At 33.8% G+C, this 15,020-nt stretch overlaps 1 protein-coding gene across 1 annotated transcript; it reads left to right on the forward strand.

Moving 5' to 3' along the window:
* Window positions 1–304: 304 nt before the first annotated feature.
* On the forward strand, window positions 305–14,201 carry LOC115887665. The gene is made up of 3 exons (XM_030907130.1): window positions 305–697; window positions 6,096–6,202; window positions 13,606–14,201. Exons 1-3 carry the CDS (start codon window positions 466–468, stop codon window positions 13,945–13,947), a joined length of 681 nt encoding a protein of 226 aa, XP_030762990.1. The 5' UTR covers window positions 305–465; the 3' UTR covers window positions 13,948–14,201.
* Window positions 14,202–15,020: the final 819 nt, after the last annotated feature.

Here is a 15,020-nt window from a genome sequence, read left to right on the forward strand (position 1 = left end):
CCGTTCCGGGAAACGGTCGACGATTTAAATAAAATAAATCTACACCTTTATCACCGTACTGTTGAGGGAAAAAATATTGATCTGCCATTGACTATTGATATCGAAAAATGTAATATGTATCTTAATTTTCTTTAATATTAATTAGGTATGTTGTAAATTGTAAATAATTATATCGTAAAATATTATCATTACAGGAAAATACAATCTACGCCGCCTGACCTCGTCAATAGGTTTGGTTGCCAAGCGGGACACACCGCATCCACAATGCGAGGCGATTCGCTTCGAACGGCTGCGCGATACAGTGTGACCGGAATGCCGATCGATACGTTGTTGGCTGGTCGTGAAGCGTTCGGGGGAATGCTCGAGCTCGACCTACCGTTAACTTGCTACACGCTATACGCTCAGTACGAATTGTGCACGCAGTTTAGACGGTAATTTTTGCCTCGCTACCTACGAATCCGTGTCATGGAGAACGGAATTATACGACGTCTCGTTAAATTATATGGGTGTCACCGATCACTATGGGATCCCAAACATTGCGATTATTATAATAAGAGTAGAAGGGAAGCGGTATGGAACGAAATATCCAGAAATACAAATGTTCCTGCTAAAGAACTGAAAAGAAAAATGACGTCACTCTTGGGATCTTACAGGCGAGAAAAGTCCAGAGAAAAAAAGAGTCGTATTAATGGATTAGGTACGTATTTAACACAACTTTGTTACAGGGCACAGCTACCAATTGGTTTACGTATTATGTTAGAGTACTCTGGAATATTTGAGTAATTTTCTCAGTAGTATTTGCATATTTTAAGGTATTCTGGTGTTAGGATTTGCAATCACGGTATATGTAGATCCCGTTTATATGATTGGGTTGTTTTTTGGTTCGTTGTCATGCTGTATGGTGCAATTCTGTTTGGCGCTCTGCTTGTTTTCTATTGTTGTTGTCCCATATTAGATTAGGTTGCCTCCTTGGATTTCTTATGCCTCTCAGGTACTATTGGATAATTTTGTGATTGGTTTTTTGGCCAGTCCTTCAATTTACTTGCCTACCACTATTTTAGTGGTTAGTGGTGTTCTGTTCATCTGTCTTCATTTCTCTCTTCAGCATCTTATATCATCTCTATATAGATGTTTCTGTTACCTGGAGTTTCTTTATAAATTCTTATTGCAATTTTCCTGTTTCGCAGCCGTGACATGTCATCAATAATCATGTCATGATTGGTAGTTGATATTATGGTATTTAGTGGCCTTAAAAAAGCCAATCAGTTAACATTATGAACATTTCCTTCCTGTCCAATCCGTGCATTTTATGTAGGTAGCAAATTTTGTAGCGTTGCGTTGGCGAGATTTGTTCGGCAATTTAGTACCCCTTTCTGCCATTGTTGTTATATAGGGAGGAATCAAATTTTCGTTTTTGCTGTTACTTTACATTTATATGTTTTGTAATAATGGAAATATATGTATTCTTCTTCTTAAGGTGTCGTACAGATTCCTGCATAGCCGTTCATCTTTTTCTTCCTCATCAGATGGTTCTATTAACTGCAGCGACTTGGAGTGCTTGGAAGTCCTGTATGACAAATATTTCTCAGCCAGGATAGCTTCCTTCGGCCTATTCCCCTTTTGCCCCCCTCGATTTTACCCTGGAGAATCAGACGCTGAAAGTAATAGCGTTCTCCACGTAGTATGTGTCCCAAATAGGCTATTTTCCTCTTCTTGATGAATTGGAAGAGTTCACGTTCTTATAGACCAGCTCTTCATTCCTCACACCAGGGGTCATTCCTCACACCAGGGGTGAACCCGGGGCACTCTTAGCATTCGTCGTACGGTCCACATTTCGAAGGTTCAATTCGGTTTATTGTTGCTACCTTCAGTGTCCATCCTTTCACACCATATAACAAAACGGACCGGACATAGCACTTCACTATTCTGTATCTAAGGCCAGTTCCTATATGTTAGAAACCCTCGAAGTTTCAAAAAAGTTGATCTTACTTGTTCGATCCTGCCTTTGAACTCCTGATCTGGTTCTGACGTTTGGTTAACCATGCATCCCAAATATTTAAATTGTGTGACCTGCTTGATGACCTATCCATTTAAGTAAATTCTGGTGTTCGGGATGTTGTTTCTGCTAATATATATACACCCCTGTACACACCCCTGCCTTACCCCCTGTTTTATTTTAAAATCTTCTGTTACCCCCACGTTATGTATACGAATTTAAGCTTTTTCGTTCCAATACTAATTATTGATCAGCCTTATATTTTTTCCATCAAGTCCCAAGTCTCCGAGGTATGATATAAGGAGGTTATGTTTAACATTATCGAACGCCTTTTCCGTTATAAAGCACATGAAGACATCCTTTTCTCTGATCTTGACAATTCTGAAGACTGAATATGGCTTGTCTAGGACCAACGCCGTTCTTAAATCCAAATTGACCATATATCTATCGTATACCCACATCCGTATCCACATGCTTCTTTACATTTTTGAGTCTTGTATGCAGCACCCGTAGAAAGAGAGCTTGAAGAAGTGACTCATTAGACTAATAAGACGATACTCTTAACACGAAGTTGCATTACTTGACTTGGGCAGCGTGGGCAGCGTGAAGTTTGTTCATTAGTTAAGTGGAACGTTTCCGAATACATATCATCAGGCCCTGGAGTTTTGTCGTTTTTCGTTAATCTAATCGCATGAATAATTTCACTTTCTAATATGCTTGGTCCTGATGGCATGGGAATCTCAGTTGCAGGGTTTTCTTGTCTTTCGTTGTTGAAAAGATCATTGGTATAATTTCTCCAAGTTTGCAATATTTTGTCAGTTTCCGTTATTATTTTATTTTCCTCAGTTTTAATTAGGCTTATTGATTTATTATAGTGTAACTCAGCTATCTCTTTCACTCTCTTGTGAAGATTGAAACTGTCTCCAAGGTGACTGAGATTTTCGGCCTCTACACATCTCTCCTTCAACCATGTCTTTTTTGCCGTTCTGATTTAATTACGAATTTTTCTTTGCATAGATTTATATTCATTGTGACTATTCTGGATTTTATATTGACTTCGTTTTCCACTCGTTTTTCGCTGTTGTTCGATTAGCTGTGAAAAGGTTTTCATTTGTGTTCTTGAAAGCTTGCTTAATGCCCAGGCATTGATTCTCAATGTCATTTGTACTGACAGTACTTTCCAATTCTCTATTTTAATGGTTTTCATACATTGATCTTGTCTGCTGGTCTCTGAGTAGTTTCGGGTCCAAGTTCTTCCTCAAACGTCTTCGTTTAGGTTTGGCAAAACGTAATAGGATGTTGGCACCTAAGGTTGGCACGTAATGGATTGTGGTCCGATTCAATATCGGCACCCTGGTATTGTAGTTACTTTTGTGATCAGGTTTCTAAATCTATTATTAATTACGATATAATGTATTTGATTACGAACGATTACGAACAATACGGTAATCATTGTCTTGTGAAGACTTCCAGGTATAAAGTCTTCTAGATGGGAGTTTGTACCATTGTAACGTAAGGTTCTGAAGACTGGTCAATAAAACAACTACTGCAGGAAATATATTTTTTTATTTTCCACGCTGATGGTTGTAAGTGTGGTTTAGGAAAAGTTCTACAAACTTCTAAAATAAATTATAATTAATAGGGAACCGAGTTAAGGGTTGTAAATCAATTTCTTACCTAACACCAGGTTTATACCCCAAAATAATAAGAATATAATATATTTGGTAATAAGTCGAAAACCAAAGGCTGTTAACATTTGTAGCGGTATAAATAAAATGGCGATCAACCGAATTCCATTATTGCAAAAAAGCGAAATTTATAAATTGAACTACCAGAGCCATCTATATATTTGTTTATAAGAAACCTAATGTTAACATACAGAAACCTAATTTAACATTATATTAAATTAATGTATTATATTTAATATTTCTCACATATTTTATAAATTATGCTACACCATGTATTTATGATTGTAAGATTATTTTCTTTACAGTATTGTATCAGTTTCTCACCTCTGCAATTCTTTTCACCTAACCATAATTTCCGACCACAGATCCCAACCTGCCTTTATCGACTTTGGCATTAAAATCTCCTAAAACCAAATTTATTTCATTATTTTTTGTGAGTCTTAGGACCTGATCAAGTTGTCTGTAAAAGTCTTCAATCTTGTCCTCTGCCTTTTCTGCTATTGGAGCATAGACCTGGATGTTATTGATATTAATAGGCCTGCCCAGTAACTGAATTAGAATTACGCAAATATACACGTATCACGTATGCGTAAATTTCTCACTGCACAAGCGTACATGTCAAATGATACGTTTACGTATACGACTTTCTGGGCTAACTATCTGTCCTGGCAACAACGTGGTGGCAACTGTCTACTTATTACGTATCCTTAAACGCAATCGATTTTTCACTGCGCAAGTGTACCGTATCAACGTACACGTCATGGGCGTGTGTTAACTGTCTAATAGCACGAAAGTTTTCATTTTCTTTTTAAGGGGGAGTATTAGGAAAATTGTTTGCGTGTATAGAAAAATGGTCATCAAAGAGCAGTTACCAAAAATCACTTGTCGAACTCTGCACTTGCGCAATTAGAACCCGCACATGAAACATTGGATCCATGTCTGTCCTCGAGCATCTTGAGACAATAGGCCGCTACAGAACATGCACTGGATGCACTCTGCATCTTCTGAGTCAGGTTTCCTGTTTTATTACGGCATGGGGCTCACTCTTTGTGTCAAAATGTATTTCTTCTTAATCGTCTGAATCATAGGACTTTTTATATTTCGAGCATCTTGAGACAATAGGCCGCTACAGAACATGCACTGAATGCACTCTGCATCTTCTGAGTCAGGTTTCCTGTTTTATTACGGCATGGGGCTCACTCTTTGTGTCAAAATGTATTTCTTCTTAATCGTCTGAATCTATAGGACTTTTTATATTTCATATTTAGACCCCATGTACTGTCTATATTTACGGAATGTCCAAATTCAGAAATTCAAACTAATCAAAATGTATATCAGATTTTTTACTAACACATTCAGACACATTCGGAAGACTTCTAAAACATTCACACAAACATTATAAGCAAAGCACGATCATAATATAAATATAATTTGCAATCATATATCAAGAAATACTTACAGTACGTCTGTCCGTTCTGTAGCTACGGGGTATCCGTGAGAGGGGAAACGATATTCTCTCGATGTTTTTCGTAAAAAATTAGACGACGCGTCCCATCAATAAAAATTCGACAAATTTGCAAGTGGCTAATAAAATGAGTGGGCGGAGCGATTTGCGGTGACGTACTCGTCAAGTCGACGTATTAAATATATTGCTGTTTATTTGAATGTTTTTTGTCCGCATTCCTTTCATAGACACAGATCCAGCAGATGTACTGTACTTTCTGTGTGCCTTAAAAACTTTTCTCATATAGCGCTCGAAGATAAAACACTCTCAGCGTGACCACAAAGCCCGTTTGACTGACTAGGCAAAACCTGCACATAAGTATAATAATGGAAAGAGATTAAAGATCACCGTCTTTTGCAATTAGGCGTTTTCTTCTGAGAAATTGTGGTATTCCATTTTAGTGATACTATTCCATTTTTGGTGAATTTCCTCTACGTAACTTTCCTGAGATAATATTGCTTATTAGCGCCATCGCCAGTCTGCTCATTTAGTGAACCACTATTGTACGCTTTTAGGTGACCACTTTTTCAGACAAAGTCCCATATGAGATGATTCTCCTTACCTCCCATATAGTTCTTATTCCATCCGAACTGTAAAACCGTCCTTAACTATAGTAATCGATGGGAACCTGTGTGTCGCCCGACCTGGTCGATATCTCAAAGAAAAAAAAATATATTTTAATATAATTTTTTAAATTTGTAACTTTTCATGATATAAAAATATAATCATTAATTTTTTTACGTCTTACCGAGGGATGACAGAGATTATCTACAACGAAGTTTCAAGTTATTAAATAAAATCCAAAAATTGAACTGTATGTAAATAATTTGGTCTGATGCAAAGTTTATACCTGAAACAGAATTATTGTGTATTTTTTAACAATGAAAAATTTTACATTATTTTACAGGGGTTTATAAATCAAAGTGGTTTGCGTGGCCATGGTTTCACTTTCTCTCTGAAAGAAACGACATACAGGATGACATATCTGACGACATCACCGATACATTGGATAATGTAAGTATATTATGATATACCTATCGTATAGTTAATAATTATTATAGGTACTAAAAGAGAGTGTGACAATGGTAGGTTTCTTAAAAACACATATTTTATTTCATTTTCATCTTGAGATACCATCATCAGTTTTCTTTACGATTCTGTCTAAATTCTTAACGCAGTGTTTTTCCGAAATTGAACAAAGATGGAAAAGCCAAGTCTGGGATCGCCAGCGGCAGATATTATTTTAGTTTTCTGACTGCAGTTCAGGAAACTAAAATATCTGGATATAATATATCTCTCAGATTATCTCTTTTATTATCTTTGCCTGCTCTTTGGTTCTATGGGTACATCTGGGACTGTACTATCTTTTCTATTTTGGAGTGTTTGGTGATCTTTTATATTACTTCTTTTTCGTCTTAAATATTTTTGAGGTTGTTTGAATTGGGGTCGGACTAAAAGCCAAGTCTGGGATCACCATGCGCCAGCGGCAAGATCGCAGACATTGACTGCAATTCAGAACACTAAAATAACCAAAAAAAATAACTAAAAAATTGATATAATCTCAGTCATATTAACGCTAGTATTCCGGTGTATATCGATATATCATTTAGTCACGACATTTAAAAAAAAATTGATAATACCTTCAAACGTAAAGGAGGCGCAGAAAAGCAAAAAGTCCGGTATTCAAATACCGTATGATCGAAAAAAAATTGCTTGGAAATGACGATCGTGACATTTCCCATATAAATTTATATATAAAATGACAGCGATTTTCATTTCATAGCCATCGCTGATGCCGTTTTTTTTTCGATCGTATGGTACATTTCATTCGCAAACTCTATGTATTATGTAGTTTCTTCTTATGTCAGATTATATTTTTATTCCCGAGGACTATAATCAATGTCAAAAAATATGCTAGTGTCAAGGCTGTTTTATATCTTTTTTGAAACAGCTGAATGTTGTTCTAGCTAACTTCTGCTTTCCTTAATTTATCTTCTAGTTCATTTCAAATTTCTACCGACATTTTGTTTTGCAATAAGTACTTTGCACTTTGAACATTAGATAGGTAATAATTTTATTCTCGACTTAAGGCAGTCATGACTGTTTCCAAAAAAATCCCTTTAATCTAAGGGGGCGATTTTTTTACGGAAATAAGGTCATCGGCAAAGTTTACAGAATAAAATATATCGGTGAAAGATGTGGAAAAACGACACCCGCCGTAGAAATGTTAATATTATCAATATCGGGCAGAGTTACGAAGATTTGGCCATTTAGAATAGGACTTCAAATAGAAAATTGATTAAAATAAAAAAAAATCCGATCAAAATAAAAAAAAAATCTTATTAAATTAAAAAAAAATATTTTTAGATTTTTTAAAGAAATCTTGATTTTTTTGCACCCTGGACTTAGAGGACATTAATTATATTTACTCTTTTATGACGTCTATTTTAGTTGTGTTTTTTTGTAATAATTAACAACGAAATTATCTGCTTCTTTTTAGTAAAACATTAAATTATTTATGAATAGACATGTTCACTAATTTCTAATTTCAATGAATTTCGATAGCTATATACATATGAGTAAAAAAACATGGCACTCAAAATTTTTCTTAAAAACTATAATTTTCTCACATAAACGCAAAACATAATTGAGAAATGCAGCAAGGCTAGAAAACGTACCCGGCTCGAGGCTACCTGTTTTTGACGTCAGTGCTTTGATCGATCGATGGCGTCCGTACGATCGTGCATGCGTAACATCTTACCTAACCGTTCTTGTATCATGACTTGCCGCATTGCTTTTGCAGACGTTCGCGAAGGTGTATTGTTTAGTTTCATTGTTTTGATGTTTTGAAGAAGTAAAATGAGTTCAAATAAGTGGTGTTTTGTCCCTGGGTGTATTAATACTTCAAAAAATAATCCACAGAAAATATTCATCTCAGTGCCTCGGAATGTTTTAAAAAAGAAGAAATGGTTTGCTGCAGCGAAAAGGGAATTAAAAGCTGTTTCATTGAAAACCATATTTTTTTGCTGTGAAGATCATTTTAACGTAAGTTGCGAAGTCGTGTCTTTATTGCTAATGCAATATTAAATGCTGAACTTACATTTTTAGCTTACCGAAGACATGGAAAATTATTATGAATACAAGCTAAGCAAAGTTCAGGCTCGAATGAAGCCAGATGTAGTCCCGCATATTTTCGCTTGTGAAGCTGATAAAAAATCAAATAATCCCCGCATAAGTAGTGAAATAAGATCGCGGAAGAGAAAAATTTCTGAAATTTTTATTAATTCTGAAACGAATCTCTCAGAAAACGTAATTGATAATTCACCAAATAATATTACACAAACAAGTACATCTTTAAATTCAACCGAAGAAACTAAGAACTCAAGTGATTCTTGTCAGGCTAATCCTATCAAATATCGAAGCAAAGCAGTCCAGGCTTCATTAGCTGTAAAAAATATTAGCACATCCCCTATAAAATTTGCAGTGCCGGAATTACCCGTTATTCCTGGCAGTAAAAAATCAAGACTTGTGCGATTCAACAGCGATGAAGGCAGTGCATCTGCGATAAACTTTGGTGCAAGTGGTTCAAGTGCTTCTTCGGTTTCGTCTAATTCCTCAGACAATTTTAATTTAAGTGACGTAAGTAGTAACAGTACTGATAATATAAAAGATAATAGGGTGAAATTCAGAGAGATGTTTATTAACATATTAGAAAAATAATTGCGAATGTATACCGGGGTTCCAAAAGAAAATCAGAAATATCTACATCTGTTGGAAACAAGATGTTGTTTGAAAATAATGTTTATACCTACACTCAGATGCAAAAAAATGCAACGGAGAAAAAATTGGTCAAATTTAAAGTGTTATATTTTTGTTATTTTTAGCCCTATTTTCATGAATTTTCTAGCAAGCTGTATATAACTATATCAACTTTAATTCGTAAACTTAGTTTTTTATTAACTTTAGTATTTGGCATATTATACAGGGTTAATCGAGGGGTTATTTTTTTACCCTAACTTTGACACACCCTGTGCAATAATTTTGTGAGCAAATTTTTCTATAATATAATTTAACGGTCAGAACCATGTCTTCTGAGTTCTGAGCATTTTGGTTTTTGGGTTATGTCAATACATACCTTGGTTAATTTTTAAGAGCGAAATGAATTTGCCACCAACAATTTGCAATTTTTTCAATTATAATATCTTTTTTAATTTTTTTTTTCAATACCTATGACAAAGTGGCTTTGGTGATTATTATGAACTATATACTACTATGAACTGCCCATCATGTTCGACATTTGGGAAATGCTTGGCAGGAGGGTTAGATGTCACGAAGTGGTACCAGCTTCATTAAATGAACTTCGCTTGGTTCTTAAAGAAAAATGGGAAAGCATAGCGCAATATGATATTTGCAGTCTCAATGACAGTATGAACGGACGTATAGAGGCAGTTATAGCAGCCAGGGGAGACAATACAAAGTATTAGGGTATTTTTTACATTTTTTTTTCTCTTCGTATACTTCAGTATTACAGATGTTTTCTTTAATATCGTTAGTTCTGTTATCGTTATTAATGTTTATTAAAACCAGGACTGTATCGTTAGTCTTTAACGTTTTTTTAAATTTATTATAGAGTATCCGATGCAGTGTAATATGACGTTACGACAATAGTCACCAAAACCACCTCGTCATATAAAAAAATTACATCAAAAGTAATGATAACTGCAAAAATTGCAAAATAATTGTGATCAGTTCATTTTCCTCTTAAAAAATAACCAAAGCATGTATTGACATGATCCAAAAAACAAAATGCTCAGGAGACATGGTTCTCACCGTAAAATTATATTTTAGAAAAATTTACATACGAAATTATTGCACAGGGTGTTTTAAAGTTAGGATAAAAAACAAGCCCTCGATTAACCCTGTATAATATGCCAGTTACTAAAGTTTATACAAAAAACTGAGTTTACGAATTAAAGCTGATATAATTATATACAATTTGCTAAAATATTCATAAAAATAGGACTAAAAATAACAAAAATACTACTACACATTTTATGAAAACATTAATTTTTTGGCCCAGTATCTTATCCGTAAAAAGAAATCGCCCAATCCAATTTAGAGTCACTTTTTCCAATGTTCAATCAATTATAGATTGTTTCGAGATTGAGTTACAAAAACCAAGTTCATACATATAAACAGCAAGCCTTAACTTGGTGAGACTATAAAAAATGCAACACCATAAAGTATCTAATCTCAGCAACACCAGATGGTCTTATCAATTTTGTGTCAAAAGGTTATGGTGGACGTACTAGTAACCTTGCTATATTTGAAGATTGTGGATTTTTAATTCACCATACCGAAAACAGTGTTTTAGTGGCTGATAGAGGATTTAAAAAAATCGAAACTTTTTTACACAAGAAAATTGTACATTAGTTAGACCACCTAGTATTGCCAACAAAGAAAAAATGTCACGGGATGATATGTCCTTACTAAGAGAATAGCGAGTGTCCGAATTCACATTGAACGGATTATAAAACGCGTTAGGGATTTTAACATATTAAGTTCACATGCTACTGTGAACTTAGGATTAGTTCAAAGTCTTGACAATATTGTGATTATAGCTGGTGCTATAATAAATTTACAAAATCCAATAATTCAACAATAAAATGTATATTAAACTCAGTTACAAATGTTTTGTTTTATAATATAAAAATATAATATGTAATATAGAGAATGAAAACTTATGAAATAAAAATATCCAACTAAATTCTAAGGCCTATTCTTTGCAACTGGCATACAACACTGGGAATGCATTAGCTTTCCAAAATGAAAGCGCGCATTCAATAACATTTTCTAAGTACGATTATAAAATCATTTGTTTCTTCAAAATCAGGGTGTGCAATACTGAAAAAAACCTTTCGTAACATTTTGTGAAAGCATTTGAAGATTAATTTGAGCCAAATATTTTTTGGATATTTCGTTTTTTTCATTTATGTAGCGTTTGAAACTTTTCCACAAAATAGGGCATTTAAACCCTACAACGGCGTCTTCTGTAACACCATAGGGCGAAGCCCCAATAACTCCGAAGTCCTTTAAAATTATGAATCCACTATCGTAAATTTTCGTTTTTATTTGTTTTTTTTATTTCTAACAAAACTAACCTTTCCAAATTTTTTCCTCTATTCATTGCAAAACTGTCAAATTTTTTTGCCACACCAATAATTTGATTAACTAATGAACCACTTGCTGTTTTACAAACAGCCATTCCATACAACTTCGAAGCAGTGATACGACCATATCGAAGCTCATACCACAATGAATCTTCGCTTTGTGCAGTACTGAGCTCTTGGGCTTTCTGTATGACTGCAGAATTTATAACAGTCTTACAAAAAATTATGAAAGCATCAGCAGTTTTTTGTAAATCGCTTTTTGCAAATTCTACCATTAGTTGATGCATTGACAACTTTCTCACCTCATTTTCTACTCCTGTACTGTTATGTGAGCCAAAGGGGCAGACATAATTTGATTTACTTATTAATTCAACAACTTCTTCACATAAAAACCGTCAGCATTTGGAAGAGGTTTGAGACTTTCTTTTAATTGTTTTCCTATACATTCTGCTTTTATGAATTTTTCTGTAGATCCTACGTTAGGCAGAGCTGGTTTCTTCCAGTAACAGACTACCTCCGTAGGGGCCAGGGTTGCCAACCGTACGAGGTTCCTCGTACAAATACCAGCTTTTTGACTTGCTGTACGAGGTACGAGGACAGGACTTTCCTCGTACAATTATGTACGAGATTTTGATAAAAGATGATTTGATACTTTAACGTGACTTTTTACTTCGGCTTGCGTAATATTTTATAGGATTAATGAGGGTTTTCCAAAGGAGATACTTCACATATAGGCTTAAACCTTAAATACATGTAAACTACACATGTAATTTTATAGACTAACTAATAAATGATTACCTATTTTTTAAATCTCGTGGTCAAATTATTTATTAACATGTCTTCTCATTTAACTTCAATTAACAGATTAATATGTTTAGTGCAAATTTTTGTCTTTATTGCAGTTATTTTAAATGTTTATTAAATGTACGAGGTTTTTATCCTTTTTATAGTGAAATACGAGATTTTTACCTGTCTATGTACGAGGGAAAAAGTTCTACGGTTGGCAACCCTGGTAGGGGCAGGTTCCTCTGATCGGCGATACAGCCACATCAAAAACGCGATTGAATGCTTACATCCTCCAAGTGAAGCCACACAACTAAGACATGAAACATCTATTATGTTTTCAGCTTCTTCATCTATATTAGCGGTGACAAAATATGGCTTATCTCTGATTTTATGTTCGGGGCAAATTCTCGCTCGTAATAAGCAGTTTTTTCCTGATCGTTTAACTTATACGTAACCGATAGCAGAATCACCATAGCTTTCGCGGGCAGAACTAAAATAAAATATTTAGGATAAAATTTACTACCTACATATATGTACTTTAGTAAATGTGCTTCAAGTTATACCGGGTAATTTTAACGTAATGATGCTGTGTTAGTTGAAATGAATATCAGAATTCAAATATATTATAACAAAGTATTTCAAACATGAAAAACTTTTAAAAAACAAGCTTTTATTAAATGCACTAAAAAAGAGCAAATAAGAATTAATGATACCGTAAAAAAAGCGAGGGGCTCAAATAATCCTTATTATTGTTTTCGTGAAGTTTAAATCGTTACATTGCGCCCCTTGCTTTTAATTCTTATTTTCTACTTTTAAGTGCATTTAATTTTAAGCTTGTTTTTAAAAAGTTTTTTTATCAATTTTTTTTACTTGTAAATTTTTCGCTTAATATGGGTCCTATAGGGTGTCTAATTTAAAATGAGGTACATGGGGATCTTGGAAATCGTTGAAAATACAAAGTCGGTTAACATAAATGTGCCCATACATAATCTATGTCTATTTTATTTTAAATCCATACCGTTACGTAGATACAAGGTGAAAAAGAGAATTATAATAATAATAAACCATACATTAAATCAATAAATTAATTAAATTATACAAATATTTTAAAATATGTATTTAGCAGATTACTGATATAAAGGTAGGCGTATCTGTCATTGGATAAACTTAAATTAAATTCAAGGAACAGGAGATAAACCTATAAGGTGTTGGAGATCAGATTAATAATCAAGTCAGTTTTAAAAAGCGGAATCATAATATACATGCAAAACATACACCAATTTTTATTTTAAACAAATAAGTACAGAAAATTGTAATATGCTCGTATCATAGTTAGTGCTATGTTAGTGCTATGTTTTTTCTATATTTATAAAATGTCTTAAAACAATAAAATCAAAAAATAAAAAAAAATAATATTTTATACACTAATAATAAATTATTTATAAACATTTCTTGTCTTAGGAGAGGACTTCAAGCGTGTCGGCACCACAATATGAAGGAGATATACAGAGTCCACGTAGCAGTAGTCCAATGTCGTCGAATCAATACAATGAAGTCCAGCTCTCTAAAAAAATGAAAGTGGAAATTGATGAGGAGTATTTAGATGAATTGGAAACGCCTATGGAAGATTTACCATCCTATGTTCAAACTAAGAACGATGAATTTGAAGCATTTGGTGGTTCCATTGCCGCTCAATTACGTGCTCTTCCATTAGTGGATGCTGTCGAACTGCAAATGGAAATTCAACAATTAATATCGAAAAAACGCCTTTCACGGTTGATTCCTCAAACTAACGATTTATAAATAGGAATATGTTGGATCATAAAATGGCGTCAGAGTTGGCTTAGAAATGATGATTGATGACATTCTCCATATAATTTTACATAGAAAATGACAGCGACCTTAATTTCTGAGCCATCTCTGACGCCGTTTTTTTTCGATCATATTGTATAATAATGAATATGAAACTGAGCTGGTGTGTGCTTTTACAGACGTATTATATGTACCTATATAATAATAATAACATATAACTTACAGTATTATATACGCAATTTTTACTCTCTTTAGAAAACTCTTTTAAAATAACAGTTTTTATTGTATATATTTATAGCAAAGACATTATAAAGATAGACCGAACATCTCATTCATAAATACTCGTTGGTAGTGTATCAAACATTCCAATGTGTCAAACAAGGACAGAAGAGACAGAGAAGTCTAAAATTTCCGACCCCGGCAACTAGGCGCATTTGGGATTGTTCTAATGGCCAGTGGCGTATCGTTTTTTGGAACGAATTTAATTAGTAAAGTAAAAGTAAAGTAATTAGTAAAATTTTTACTCCATATTAATATACTACATTAACACTTTTTCGTCAGATGAGTTTTGTTATAAGGTCGAATATAATAATACAATTAATATCCCACATATACTTATGTTGAAACGTTAGTAGTTTTCGAAAATCACTCCAACGTCGATTTTCAATTTAAACTTTCAGTTACTTCTATATAAACTTTCAGTTACTTTTGAATATTTACAGGGTGACTTAGGCTTCCGAAACAGTTCTATATTAGGTTTGTGGTTGGTGACTTTTCTTTCAATTTTTTTTCAGAATATGGAGGCATTTAGGCACATTTTAGACATTTTTGTAAACATAGGTGGCCGGAACATATTTTCAAACCAAAGTTGTAGATTTGCCATTAAATTTCCATTCCAGAAATACCTAGGGTTGCCACTTGTCCTTTTTTGAAAAGGACAGTCCTTTTTTGGAATAACTTATCCTTTTGACTTTTTTTAACTTAAAAAGTCATTTTTATTTACGTATTTTCCCTGAGAAAATTACGTACAGCAAACAGAAATATTCTTTTCGCCCAAATTTAAT

Source organism: Sitophilus oryzae, unplaced genomic scaffold, assembly GCF_002938485.1.
Source record: "Sitophilus oryzae breed Bouriz unplaced genomic scaffold, Soryzae_2.0 scaffold_578_pilon_pilon, whole genome shotgun sequence".
Taxonomy (NCBI): Eukaryota; Metazoa; Arthropoda; class Insecta; order Coleoptera; family Curculionidae; genus Sitophilus; species Sitophilus oryzae.

Excerpts from the sequence above, each read along its gene's own strand:
- LOC115887665 (XM_030907130.1), top strand. The coding sequence starts at position 466 with ATGGAGAACGGAATTATACGACGTCTCGTTAAATTATATGGGTGTCAC. Across the intron at positions 698-6,095 it reads GAGTCGTATTAATGGATTAG|GGGTTTATAAATCAAAGTGG; the intron begins GTACGTATTTAA and ends ATTATTTTACAG. Across the intron at positions 6,203-13,605 it reads TCACCGATACATTGGATAAT|GAGAGGACTTCAAGCGTGTC; the intron begins GTAAGTATATTA and ends TTCTTGTCTTAG.